The sequence below is a fragment of the Clupea harengus genome, chromosome 6, assembly GCF_900700415.2.
Source record: "Clupea harengus chromosome 6, Ch_v2.0.2, whole genome shotgun sequence".
Lineage (NCBI taxonomy): Eukaryota > Metazoa > Chordata > Actinopteri > Clupeiformes > Clupeidae > Clupea > Clupea harengus.
The window spans coordinates 17,646,141-17,660,813 of NC_045157.1; the positions used below are offsets into that span (position 1 = coordinate 17,646,141).

The following is a 14,673-nucleotide window of genomic DNA, read 5'->3' on the forward strand; positions in this document are numbered from 1 at the left end:
TCACTCAGCCAATGTGGCTTGTGGCGCTGCTCTGTAATTCACCAGGATATGTCACAGGGGCAGTGGCCAGCTCTAAGTGTAATTATTTGACTAATGACACCGGCTACGTATAGGGGACGATAAGAACACTCTGAAGGAGCAGAGTAGGGCAGGCTTAGTGTGGCGCTGGTGGAAGCCCTCAGCCCACCTCCATCTCTCTCTCTCTCTCACACACACACACACACACACACACACACACACACACACACACACACACACACACACACACACACACACACACACACACACACACACACACACACACATTCAGGTGCCTGTAAGTGGAGCTGTCACTCTGGGAGCCCACCCGTTGTGTGTGACAGGACTAATGACTGAGTGCCCAGTGCACGCTGGCAGTGCTGACAGGGTGTTGACGCTGTAACATAGTGTAGATCCCCCCACTCCCTCCCTCCCTCCCAGAAGCCCACTGCTGCGTTGCTGCTACACAAAGAAGTACCTGCTGTCTGTGCTATAGCATATGGGCTGCCATGTTTGTTCAAGTTTGGATGCAGAAAGATTCAGCAGTTTTCTATATATGTCATGTTGAGCTTTGTCGTAATTATGTGTGTGAGTGTACAGGCTTATGTGTGTGTGAGTGTGTGTGTTTGTGTGTGTGTATACCATAACATTTGCATTCCATCTTTCATGGCTTTAGTTACTATCCTGCTTGTTTTTACACTTCACCCATAGATCTCATTCACAGGTTTATGGACCTCCTTTCATTTAGTATTTGTGGCTGTGTCACCTTCATCTTACAGTGCTTGAAAAAGTAAAGAAAATGTGAAGAACCTTTTGGTCACACACACACACGCACACGCACACGCACACGCACACGCACACGCACACACTTAGAGAGACACACATTGCAGGTGGCCAGATAATCTGAGTTAAATCAGAAAGAAGCCTGCAGCTGTGGTGGCTCTCTGGTCTCTCTCTCAGTTTCAAATGAATGACTCCCCATAACTCCCCCAGTCCACACAGGCACTCTTGGAGGCTTTGGGGACCACACCCAACATCTGTGCTGGCCCGGCCAGCTCACAGCAGGGGCCAGGGAGGCCTAGAACGACAGAAACCCCAGTGCCTACCTCTTCCCTGCCTCCATTAAACCAGGGAACCAACCAACCACCCCCTTGCCCCTCGTTCTTTTGAGACCATCTCTTCTGGAAGTCACAAAGTTTCCTCTTCCTAATGTGTGTTTAGTTGTTTTCCCTCTTCCTCCGAAAGGCCAGTCTTCCCCAGTGACTGGTGGGGGGGTGAGGGGATGAGGGGGGTGGGGGTATTTTTTTGCCACGTTGACAAGAGTGACCATCAAATCAAGCCCGGCCACCCTCAGTCAGCCTCCCTCGTCCAGCCAGGGTGTTTGGCTGTTTGTGTGTGTGTGTGAGTGAGTGAGTGTGTGTGTGAGTGTGTGAGTGTGTGTGTGTGTGTGTGTGTGTGTGTGTGTGTGTGTGTGTGTGTGTGTGTGTGTGTGTGAGTGAGTGAGTGAGTGAGTGAGTGAGTGCCTGCAGTGACAGCCACTTAGAGCTGCTACAGAGAGGCAACAGCATGCCACTGCTGCTCTCTCTCTCCCTCCATCTCGCATTCTCTCTCCCTCTCTCTCCCTCTTTTTTCTCTCCTTCTTCTCTCTCTCTCTGTCTCTCCCTCTCCCTCTCTCTCTCACTCTTGCCCCAGGGCTGAGGTGACCCAGGAGAGCTTGTGAATGGAAGATTTGAGGTAGACGGGAGGTTGATTTGGAATCTGTTAGTGTGCAGCCTGTCAACAATCTCTTGCAAGATGATTAGGGCTCTGTAGGCATTTTTTTGGCTCTCTTGGGAGTGAAACTTTGCACAGTATATAGATTTTCTTCAATTTGATTGTGTGTGTGTGTGTGTGTGTGTGTGTGCATACCTGTGTGTGCGTGCGTGCGTGCGTGCCCGCGTACGTGTGCTTGTGTGTATGAGTGTGGTTGTGTACATGTGATGTAATCTGATATCAGCAGAAAAAGGCCTGCTCCTCACTCAAGGATTACCATTACCTGAAAATGATTGGGTAGAGAGGCGAGATTATTGTTTCTCACAACGCCCTCGTACCAGTACCACGTGCGACTCCTCTTCCCCCTTCATTTCCCCAACGCCAGCCAGAGCTGTCCGGCGCTGGATGATATTGTTTCAGGTGCAGCAGCTGGCTCTTGCACACATGCTCAATCAAGCCCAAACAGTTGAGGTCAGAGGTCAAGGCAGAGCCCATGCCAGCCGCTCCTCACAGCTGGCTTTTACGGCATTCTCGTGGAGCGTCATAGAGATCTGCACACTCGTACACAAACACACACACACACACACACACACACACACACACACACACACACCACCTTTCATTACCCCCGGTTAGGGTTGGAGCAGGGTTGCAGTAGGGGTGTCGAGGCAGGTAAGCCACAAATCAGGGCCGCAGACAAACTCCAGTCTTGCGGGTGAGATTGTGTGGCTGCAGGAATTCGGCACTGACATCTTTATGATGTGCGGAGAGAGTGATGCGTTCAGTGCTATGATGTCACTTCTTTTCAGAGCAAGCACAACTGAAGGATATCAGTGCCATTTGGCTGTCTGTGATGGTGATATAATTTCTAAAATATGTCTTAAGCATGCTGGATTTTGTGTTGTTTGACAGCTTACTTGAAATACGCTATTTTGAGGGCAATTTTTCATGTCCATGTTTTACATTGGATATACAGCCGTTTTCTATGTACACATGTACAACCACATGCCAGTTGACTGTGTGTCCTTGTGACAACTGAGAGGAGTGAGGAGCTGTCTGTTAAATAAAAAGAAAATACAAACAAAAAAGAATGTTCATTTTGGCTGTTGGAAATTGGATGCCGTTTAGCCCATAAGCATGGCAGTAAGGATTATATACTTTTGTCTTGTGTTCTCTATGGAATGTGTTCACAAAGTAATCTGTAGTTCTGTCTGCCTGACTGAAATAAAGGGATTCCCACTGACCTCACTGGCTCAGGCGGTCTAGGTTGGAATAACACTCCCCCCTTCACTCATCCCCACTCTTCCATCACATACACACACACATACTCTCTCTCACACACACACACACACACACACACACACACACACACACACACACACACACACACACACACACGCTCTGACACTCACCATTATCTGTCCTTAGTAAAGCACTTCCAGCTGAGAACACATGACCTACTTCTGACCTTCGAGGAGCACCCTTCCATCCTGACATCTCTAAGCAGATACCTGACCCCTGTCACTGTGTCCTTATGAGGCGGCAGGTACACACATAAGCATGAGTGAAAGAGTATGTTACTGTAAACACAGTATTGATTTACCTAATATGCCTTCCTGGTATAGGGTGGCCACATTTTCAGTCATTTATAAGATGCATTTATCCATAAAAGCAGAGATAACTGCATGTCATTTATCACTGCAGGAAATGACTGCCAATTTCAGACATGTCTTTGTGGCTGGCCTGCGGTATACTCGATTGCGATGGCCTTGATATGGTAAAAGTATAGCTTGTACAAATACAGGTGTAAACCACGATAGAACTTGAAATGCATTTCAGATGCTTTTTCCATTTGTGTGCTCCACTCCTACTGTAGCTTGGCTCTTCCTTTCCACCTTCAGTGTTCCAGTGCACCTTTAGTAGTCTCCAGTAACTGAGGGCCTCTATGTTTAACTTAAGGAGCATACTGGTTGATGGTTGCAGCTCGCAACACAGGGCTATACACACTGGAACCATTTAGTCACATTTTGAGACCTTTTTTGGAGACATTTTATAACTAGGCTCACCAGTGCGACTGCAAATATGCCCCCTATTAAAGAAAATTCATCATCCTATATCACGTGATACACCAGGATGGAGGGAGAATTGGTGTGTGTGTGCGCGTGTGCGCGTGTGTGTGAGTGAGATAGAAAGTGATTGGAGTGGGGAGCTAACGCATGGCTATCGTCATCATAACAACAACGTCTGGAGACGATTCTGCACAAGGTGTCATCTACCTGTGTCCAGTCTGTCACTCTTGCTTGGCACTTTGGTGACAATGACACAATCTCTCGATTTATTTTCAAAAGAAAAGATCCTTCAGACCCTTCTGTGTCACTACAGTCCCACATTTCTGATGAGGAATAAACAGGTGAGCAGGTGAAGGCAAAGTCTCTTTCCGCGCTCACACTGTTTACATGGATGAGATATCGCAAAGAAAGGAACGCCATGTATTGTATTGCTCTCGGTGTGGCCTTGCATTTGCAGGGGAAACTAAGTTTGCACACTCGACTGGAAACTTTAAAACGAGACACATGTGAAGCACAACAACAGCAAGAAGCATAAACTATGCAGGGCCAGGTACACTGATGGAACAGAGGGGCCTCTGTCAGGTGCTTCTGTCGGCAGAAAAAGGCTAGAATGACAATAACATTCGATACTGAATTGTGTGAATTGAATACTGAGTTCAAGTGAATCCGACTAAAAGCCCAGCATGTGCGTAGTTTGCTGGAGTTATGGCAGATACAATGAAAAAGAAGGCCAGTGAAAAGTAAAAGGATTCCGCTGATCTGTCCTTCATGATTGATAGTGACTGATGTGTCAACCAAAGAATGCATCTGCGCACAGATCCTGCATCAAGGGTGTAACGGTGGCAACCCCAGGTAGTTTAAAGTTCAGGCGCCAGGCAGGCCCAAAATCCTGCCACTTAACTAGGTTTGATACCGTCAGCAATTTAACGAAAATTAGTAAATGCAAATAAGGAGAAAAGCTCAGAAGTTTGTTTTAAACGTACATAGTACTCATTTACTAGAAACCAAACAATAAACACACATCAAAAATCACATCAAACTCCCCTTTAACCCACGTCAAGGCAAACTCAACAAAACATTAGCAACTTCAATGCCTGTGTTCACATTAACAAAAACACGAAATAAACAAAACCAATGCACTTTAAACAGTCTGTGTGTGTGCAGGTGTGTGTGTGGGTGCGTGCGTGTAGGTTTATGTGCGTTTATGTGGTGTGAAGCAGCTTGAGAGGCGCAAAGTACGAGCAAGGTGCTCTCCAGTGTGACTCACGGTAACGTCGATAGAAACCTAGGATCTGCCCCGGTCCGTATGAACATAGAACGGCAGGTTGGCGGTTCCGGTTGACGAGCAATTTTAATCTCCGTGAGGGAATTCCGGGTGTTCCAATGTCGGCCTCTCAGTGTGGTTTCCCAACGTCGGCTTCTCAGTGTGGTTTCCCAATGTCGGCTTCTCAGTGTGGTTTTCTGTGTTGCGTCGGAAGGATTTCTCCAGACCACGAACTCCGGCACTCTTTGCGTTAGGGAATATGACCCGTATCCAATTTACTATCGAACTCCTCCAGGCTCAACTTGGGCTCTCTTGCTACTAACGTGGCTGTGTCTCGCTGTGTCTCCGTTTGTCTCTGTTTCTCACTCTCACACCTGCCATTGATTGTGAGCACCCTTTATTAAGAAGAACCACTCCCACATTGACGTAACTCTGACGTGAATTAGAAATTGCGTTCATGCCATAATTAAACTAGCATGAATTAAGCACTCTGCTACACTCCCCCCCCCCCATGGAAAGACAACCCATGGTTGGTAAAGTGCAGCCTAATTCTAATCCCAGCCGAGGAAGTCCTCCTCATCAGAGTCCCCCCAGAAAACGTCGTGTAGTGTTTGTTTCTCCTGCTTGTCAATCTCAGCTGCCGTTGGATAGCAAGCTTTGAGATTGTTCACATGAATATTGCACAGACCTTCTCCAGTGTCTTCTCTCACCACTTCAAAGTTCACTGGGCCTAGCTGCCGCAAGACTCTGTACGGTCCTTTCCACTTTGGAGCCAGCTTTGCAGAAAAGTGTTTTGCTTTGGAAGATTGAGGATGGTTGCGCACCCATACCCTATCTTTCGGTAAGAATGTTACATCTTTTCTGTGTTTCTTATAATTTCTCAGCTGTCTCACCTTTGCTTTCTTACTGCTGATGTGTGCTTTATTTTGCAGATCTTTGATGTGTTGCACTACATCATATCCAGCAGCATCGGGGGAAAGATTTTGACCCTTCAGTAGTTTATCCATGGGACTCCGAAGTTTCCGCCCAAGGTGTAGCTCGGCTGGGGATACACCCGTGGTCTCATGGACGGCAGAATTCAGGGCGAATCGAAATTCAGGTAAGTATTGATCCCATTTCCTGTGGTTTTCCACAATGTAGGATGAAATCATGCACTTTAGATTTCGGTTTACCCTTTCAGTTAGGTTCGTTTGTGGGTGGTAGGCTGTTGTAAGTTTTGGGGTTACTGTCCAGGTCTTACAAAGTTCCTTGAACAAGTTGGAAACAAACTGAGATCCTCGGTCCGACAGGATGAAGTCTGGAACTCCCCAGCGGGTGAGAATTTCTTTCCGGAACAAGCGGGCAATGACTGGAGAGGATGCTGTGCGCATGGGGAAAATTTCTACCCAGCGAGTGTAGTAATCCACAAGCACAAGAAGGTGTTCATTTCTTTCTGGGCTGCAGGGTAAAGGCCCCATGATGTCAATTCCCAGCATCTCATTTGGATAGTTCACTTCTGTCTGTTGGAGTTTCCCACTAGGTTTTTGGTTTTCTCCTTTGCGAGTCTGGCAAACCACGCAGGCACGGATATAACTCCTCACTTCCTCCCACATTTTAGGCCAAAAAGCCACATCATGGATTCGTTTGTACGTCTTAAACATACCTTGATGGCCACACAAAGGGGAGTCATGATAAGCTTTTAAGAGAGATGGTAAGAGTGTCTTGGGTACCCAAACTCGAAAATGGTAGTTGTTGTCAGCCAGGTGAACTTTCCGGTACAGTATGTCTTCGATCACAGTGTATTTTCCTTCTGAGACTTTGCAGCCTTCAGCCAAGTCTTTCATGACTTCCTGTATTTCAGAATCAGTGTGTTGTTCTTCCCACAAGGTGGTGTTTGAGAATGGAAAGTCTTCCGACTCCTTTTGACTTCAAGCCAGCATGCAGACCGGTCCAACAGGACTCCTTGAAAGAGCATCGGGTGCAACATTGAGTTTTCCCTTCCGGTACTCAATCACAAAGCTGAACTTCTGAAGTCGAAGTGCCCATCTGAGAAGACGGCTTGAAGTTTTGGTGCTGTTAAGCACCCACTGTAAAGAGGCGTGATCAGTCACCACAGTGAACAATCTTGATTCCAAGTAGTGCTGCCATTTTTCTAATGCCCAGACAACTGCCAGACATTCTTTTTCAGTTGCCGAGTAATTCTGTTCTGGTTTGTTTAAAGATCGACTAGCAAAAGCGATCACTTCCTCATGCCCAATTCCTTTCTTTTGAGCCAGGATTGCACCGAGTCCTACGTCACTGGCATCAGTATAAACGAAAAAGGGAAGGTTTAGATCAGGGTGTCCCAGGATGGGAGGAGAGGTGAGGTGTTTTTTCAAAGCATCAAAGGACTTCTGACACTCATCGCTCCACTTGAATGTACGTCCTTTCCTTTTAAGGGCATTCAGGGGATCCGCCACTTGTGAGAAACCAGGTACGAATCGATGGTACCAACCTGCTAAACCCAGGAAGCGCTGGACCTCTTTGATGTTGTTTGGGGTTGGGTAGGCTTTGATGGCGTCAACCTTCACTGGATCTGCAGCAATGCCCTTGGCAGAGACTATGTGGCCCAGATACTTGATTTCGTTCAGACAGAACTTGGATTTTTTTAGATTCAAGGTAAGTCCAGCAGCACGAAGCTTTTCCAGCACTGCCTGTAGGTCTTGGAAATGGCGTTGGACAGAAGGTGAGTATATAACAATGTCGTCCAGGTAGACTAAACATATATTTCCCCTCAGGTCAGCCAAAACCCGCTCCATCAACCGCTGGAAACTTGCAGGCGCATTTTTAAGACCAAAAGGCATGACCTTAAAATGGAAGAGGCCAGTGTGTGTCACAAAAGCAGTTTTGGCTATGCTGGAGGCATCCATGGTGACTTGCCAATAGCCACTATTGAGGTCTAGGGTGGAAAAGACAGAACAGCCGGCCAGTGACTCCAACAGCTGATTGATGTTAGGCAACGGATAAGCGTCAGTTTCTGTTACAGCGTTTAGTTTCCTGTAATCAACACAGAATCGAAGCCCTCCATCTTTCTTCAGTACCATAACGACTGGAGAGGCCCATCCGGAGTACGATGGCTCTATTATTCCTCCATCAAGCATCTCCTTCAGATGTTGTTCCACAACACGCTGTTTTTCCCCAAGACATCCTGTATGGTTTCTGCTTCATCGGTACTTCAGTGTTGGTGTGTATGTGGTGTTGCAATACGTCAGTTTTCCCTGGATTCAAACAGCACAGATCAGGTTTGGATTCCAAGAGCTGTCTTCTTCCACATCAGCCTTGGCTACAGCCAGATCGATGTAATCTTGAGCTGTTAATTCAACAGGCTGAGGGGGTAAGCATGGGGGAGGAATAGAGGACAACAGTGTGAGTTTGGGTAATACACTGTAGTTCAGTGTTTGATCATTGTTCTGCTGAAACAGGAATGTCTCTGGTCTGCCCTTAAAACTATACTGACAGTCAGCAGCATGAATTTGCAGTCCACTGCAGAACAGATAGTCTAAACCAAGGACTACTCTGTAAGCCAGTGCTTTGGGAGATAGGATTGCCACTGGTAAGGTGCAAGCATTGTGACTTAAATCAATGGTCACTTCAGCCCAGCCAAGAGGTGTCTCCGTTTCTCCATTAGCCAAGAAGAGTGGACCGCTTGTCCAAGGCTTAAAGTCTTCATTGGGTCTGTTCAGTGCTTTCCACACACTATCATGGATAAGAGTGTAGCTCGCACCTGTGTCGACAATAGCTTTGCCATTCCATGTGCCTATGTTTAAAGGAACTACCAACTGTTGAGGTATGTTAAGAGCACCAGGTCCCACTTTCTTTGTAGTTTTGGTTGTAAGCTGTTTCCTAGGAGTGCCACGAGTGGATGATGTTATACCCACATTTCCAGTACCTTGCTGTCCAGGCTTGGAAGGTCTAGGCATGTTTTTCGATGGTTGTTGTGAAGACTGATAGCTTCCAGCAGGGGGTCGATATTGAGGACACGAACCAGGTGGGTGTTGACCTTTGCAACGCCAGCAAGTCACAGGAGGCTTCTCCACAGGTTTGGAAATACCCTTCTGTTGCTGCGAGTGCTTATTGTAAGCAAGGCGATGTTCCTGCAGTGAGTGTTGTTCTAGGTCTTTCTCCAACTGATGGCCAAGTTTCACCAGTTCCTCCACAGATTGAGCTCGACCTCGAAGGTAACTAGCAAGCTGAGGTTTGATATTTTTCAAGATCATCTTCACTATTTCCATCTCAGTAATCTCAGGCTTCCAGAGTTTACAAAGAGCACGATAAGAAAAAGAAAAATCTCGAATAGATTCACGCTCTCCCTGTTTACGACTCCTCACTCGTTCTGTGAGTTCTTCTTGGTAGTCGTCCGACAAGAAAGCAGAAAGGAACTTTTTTTCAAAATCAACCCATGTCACGACTTCAGTCATGGCAATTTCCCACCAATCACGTGCGGTACCGTGAAGAACTGTTCTAAAAGCAGCAAGAATCTCAGGATCTGAAAGAGGGCGAACAGCAAGAAAGTCGCGGCATTTAGACAAATACAACACAGGATCAGGATCATCATTTGACCTGCCATAGGTAGGAAAAGACAACTTAAGATGTTTGAGATCAGTTTTCGTTGTACCAGACTGAGGGGTGTGGGATACTGACCAATGTGCAGACAAAGGCGGGATATGAGTGGACACGGGCCTCACATGAGAAAGAAGTGAGTTAGTGTAAGAGAAACTGGTGTCAATCTTATTGTCAAGAGCTTGCATCTTAATGTCTTGTTCACTATGTTCTTGTGAGACATGGGCCTGTAAATTGCTTAGAGAGGTACACATCTCATCCATCAATCGAATACAGTGATCCATCTTTTGTGACAGATTTCCATGATTGACAGCAACAGTGTCATGATGGTTACGAAGATCCTGCTGGACTTCCTGTTGTAATTGTTCCACCATAAAGCGAATTACATCAAGCTGTGTTGTGTTCTGTTTTTTCACTTCTTCTACAACCAATGTTTTCATTCCCTTTAACATTTTCTCCATTTCATTTTCTAGGTCAGCTTTGCTGTTTGTTACAACTGTGTTAAGATTCTTTATTTCTTCTCCTGTTCTGACTGTAAAAGACTTAAGTCTAGCCTCTAGATGGAAACGACTTCGTGACATTTCTTTAGTAAGAGCACTGATGGTCTGCTCATCCGTGTTCCCAAGCGGGCCTGTAGATAAGGAATCTGGTTGGTCCAAAGACTGTAGAGCCATTTTACCAAGTGTTCTTGCAGGTGTAGGAAGAGTAGCCGGCAATTCACGCTGTGCTGAGGTGTCTGATTCAGAGATGGAAGGTGGAGTTGCCATTAACATGTCCTCTGTACTTGCCAGGTATGGTGATTGTGTAGCCTCCACTGGAGGATCTGGACGAGCACAAGAAGTCTCAAGTAGCAGCCTAAAGGATGTAGAAGCAGACAGCTCTACCTCTGCATCTTTAGAAGCCTTTGAAATCAAAGGGTTGGGAAGTTGGATGTTAGCATGAAGGTGATTGTATTGTGTCATGTGAAGCATGCTTTGAGGAGTAGACACTAAATGTGGCCTTGACTGATCTTCCGCAGACATGATTAAGTACACAGTATGCCAGTATAAACAACTTGGAACAAGATAACGTAAATCAGCAAAAAGAGCTTTTCAAACCCCCACAGTATATTCACACACAGAGCAATGCAAAGCAATTATGCACAACTATACACAAATAGCACAATATATATACAGACAATGGGTTTTTTTTTCTGTTTTTTTTTTTTTGTAAAGAGTTCAAAATTCAGAGTTCAAAAAGTTCAACAAACAAACCTCAATTTTTTTCAGTTCAAGTCCCTGTTCAGGCGCCATTCTGTAACGGTGGCAACCCCAGGTAGTTTAAAGTTCAGGCGCCAGGCAGGCCCAAAATCCTGCCACTTAACTAGGTTTGATACCGTCAGCAATTTAACGAAAATTAGTAAATGCAAATAAGGAGAAAAGCTCAGAAGTTTGTTTTAAACGTACATAGTACTCATTTACTAGAAACCAAACAATAAACACACATCAAAAATCACATCAAACTCCCCTTTAACCCACGTCAAGGCAAACTCAACAAAACATTAGCAACTTCAATGCCTGTATTCACATTAACAAAACCAATGCACTTTAAACAGTCTGTGTGTGTGCAGGTGTGTGTGTGGGTGCGTGCGTGTAGGTTTATGTGCGTTTATGTGGTGTGAAGCAGCTTGAGAGGCGCAAAGTACGAGCAAGGTGCTCTCCAGTGTGACTCACGGTAACGTCGATAGAAACCTAGGATCTGCCCCGGTCCGTATGAACATAGTACGGCAGGTTGGCGGTTCCGGTTGACGAGCAATTTTAATCTCCGTGAGGGAATTCCGGGTGTTCCAATGTCGGCCTCTCAGTGTGGTTTCCCAACGTCGGCTTCTCAGTGTGGTTTCCCAATGTCGGCTTCTCAGTGTGGTTTTCTGTGTTGCGTCGGAAGGATTTCTCCAGACCACGAACTCCGGCACTCTTTGCGTTAGGGAATATGACCCGTATCCAATTTACTATCGAACTCCTCCAGGCTCAACTTGGGCTCTCTTGCTACTAACGTGGCTGTGTCTCGCTGTGTCTCCGTTTGTCTCTGTTTCTCACTCTCACACCTGCCATTGATTGTGAGCACCCTTTATTAAGAAGAACCACTCCCACATTGACGTAACTCTGACGTGAATTAGAAATTGCGTTCATGCCATAATTAAACTAGCATGAATTAAGCACTCTGCTACAAGGGAGACCAGCGAATATTTTGATTAGGTCTGCGTTTTATCAGAAAAGGGAGCAGTAGTGGAAGAACTATTCATATCCTTTACTTAAGTAAAATGACTAATACCCGGAGGTGGAGGACATGCTGAGATCTGTAGCAATACCACAGAGTAAAAATACTCTGTTACAAGTAAAAGTCCTGCATTCAAAACCTTAACCAATTGTGTAATTAACACAATTACTTGGTGATGGTAAAAACCACAGCTGTCTTACTGGGTAATGTGAAGGAAGCAGTAAGTAACTGTATGCTACATCTAAATCGAAGGATATCGCACTGTACATGACTAGCACAGGTGTCAGTGAAGGTCTATCTGCCAGACAATGGCTTTTGTTGGCATATTAAACATTAGGAACATAAGCCTAATCTCTTTAGGCAACGGTTTAGCCCCAGATGGTGGGATACACTTTCCCACCTTGGTTGGGAACAGGACAAGAATAAAATCAGAATGTTTCATTTCCCAAAAAATTAATTTGTCAAATGGATACCATTTGATGGCCATTTATCATGGTATTGTAATTTCAGGGTTTTCACTTTGATCAATTACACACAAAGTAATTTTTGTGCCCAGCTTTTGCTGTTCTTTTGTAATTTCCCTTAAGATTTAATCAACTTTACTGTAAAGTTTTTTGAAGTTGAAGTTTTTTTGTGTTTCAATTCAATGACTTTTTCTGCATCATTTGTGTCTAGTGGGGTGTGCTGTTCTATATATTTTACTCTGTGTCTTGCTTATTGACTTTATTGAGCTCACAGGGTTTATTGAGCTTTAGTTTAATCTTACTTTTGACTTATCTACGGTGTGTGTGTGTGTGTGTGTGTGTGTGTGTGTGTGTGTGTGTATTTAATCCATAGATCATTGACGAAGAAGACACCCAGTTCATGACCAACTGCCCTCCTGCTGTGACCGAGAGCACCCCTCGCAGGAGGACCAGGATACAGGTGTTCTGGACAGCGCCCCCTTCAGGCAGCGGCTGTGTCCTCCTCAAGTAGGTCCCAGCAGCCGTGCCTCTCGTCTCTGTAGCACTGGGAATTGAAATGAATGGGAGTGGTGACCTGTCTCTCTCTCCGGGTCAATATAACACCTCCGTGGGTCCCACCAGCCGTGCCTGTGGGGTGTGCACCGCTCCCACCATCTGCAGCACCACCATCAAGCTCACGGCCGCTCTGCAACAGGAGTGGAAATCGACAGTGGTGCATTATTGATTTTGGTTCAGTCTCACACTCAGTAGATGAGTATGGATATGGATTTGCATTGTGGAAGGTATTTTTCCCCATGCGGGTCTGAAGCTGAACAACGGCTCTGGGCGTTTGATTGGGTGCGAATGTACAGTGAGCCCTTAATTGATCATGCTCTGAAAGGTGAAGAATAATTTCTGCTGTGTGTGCTGAGTTATTAATGCCACCGTGAGAGCGATCCATTCATCACCATACTGCATTAGGGGCACTGAAGGGAGAGGATCTCGTGGTGGTGGTGGTGGTGGTGATGAGATGCTCTCCTCTCGTGGAGAACAATTTATGCATCTTTCTGACATTCACTGCCTCATTTCAATATGTAAGGCAAGAAACAAAACAAACACACAAACATTGAAAGAGCTGTATGTATTTGTGTTTTGAGAGCGAGAAAGAGGGGAAAGGGGTGGGGTAGTCAGAAAGCGAGAGATAGATGAACAGGGAGATGAGAGTATGAGAATAGGGAGATGGACGGAATGAGATGAACTGAGAGTGTTAGAGAGAGAGAAACGGAGAGAGAGAGAGAGAGAAAAAAACAGTGAGGTTGTGGCCCTACATGACATTCTAATCAGTGCATTATTAAAGACTTCACTGCGGCTGTCATTCTCCTTCTCTTTTTCCCTCTCCCTTCCTCTCTCTCCCTGCCGATTCTGCATCGTAAAAAGGGGCCCCGCATTTCTTATTAATGTCCGTTATTATGTGGCTGTCAGGATGAGTGATGAGCTTTCCTTTCCCTCCGTCTCCATCTCTGTCTCCCCCTGACTCCCGTCAGCGTGTCGCTCTCCTTCGCTGTCTCTGTCTCCTGTCTCTGTCTCCGGTCCTCGTGCATAGCCCTCTGCAGGACAGGCAGCTCGCTCGAACCCGCGCCAACCCTCGATGAGTCAGACGCCGCCTCACGAAATATACGGCACAGTGAGAAGTAGATGGATAGATTCAGAGAGAGATATAAGGATGGAGAGAGGGAGAGGGAGGGGAGGTGAGGTGAGGGGTAGAGAAAGGTGGAGAGAGAGAGAGAACGTGGGAATTGACAGAGTGATGGAGACTATGTGCAGAAAACTAAGATAAAGAGATTCTTGAACAAGATAAGGTGATGGCACCTAAATTGGTTGGGAATAGAGGCGAGAGTGGGAGGGTGCTTCAGACAGATGAAAGAATAGGGGATTTGGAGAGAACGAAGAAAAGAGGGGGTAGAAATGCCAGCAGAGATTGGGAGAGAGAGATTGCGTCTCTGGAAACTTGCGGTGGTGATCACGAGGTCATGACCTTGCCTGAATGTCCCTAAATTACCCTGACAGGGCAGCTGGGATATGCCGGGCGTTATGATGTTTGATCAGATGCTTCTGAGCAGACTGGAGAACAATCACTCTCAGGAAGGACGGAGGAGTTGCATTATTGATAGACAGAGGATTGGTTTTAATTTGGACAGCTGAAGATCTGCAGTCTAGTGCCCGCCAGGTCAAACAGCCCATTCTACAGAGATGATAATCTGTTTCGGATGGTGTGTTTATATGTGAGTCACCA

The 14,673-nt window shown here is 46.0% G+C and overlaps 2 protein-coding genes across 3 annotated transcripts in view; one reads left to right on the forward strand and one right to left on the reverse strand.

Annotated features, from left to right (window-relative positions):
* Nucleotides 1–14,673, forward strand: part of spon1a (spondin 1a) — a 92,170-nt gene that overhangs the window by 3,227 nt on the left and 74,270 nt on the right. For both annotated transcript variants that reach the window (XM_031569231.1, XM_031569232.1), the window contains exon 3: nucleotides 12,775–12,908. In XM_031569231.1, coding sequence (XP_031425091.1) covers nucleotides 12,775–12,908 — 134 coding nt within the window. The remainder of the gene's footprint in view (nucleotides 1–12,774; nucleotides 12,909–14,673) is intronic.
* LOC116220800 lies at nucleotides 8,346–12,053 on the reverse strand. The gene has a single exon (XM_031569233.2). The coding sequence runs from the start codon at nucleotides 10,701–10,703 to the stop codon at nucleotides 8,346–8,348; it is 2,358 nt and encodes a 785-aa protein (XP_031425093.1). The 5' UTR covers nucleotides 10,704–12,053.

What these genes read in the sequence shown, in the direction of transcription:
- LOC116220800 (XM_031569233.2), bottom strand. Translation starts at nt 10,703, where the DNA reads ATGTCTGCGGAAGATCAGTCAAGGCCACATTTAGTGTCTACTCCTCAA.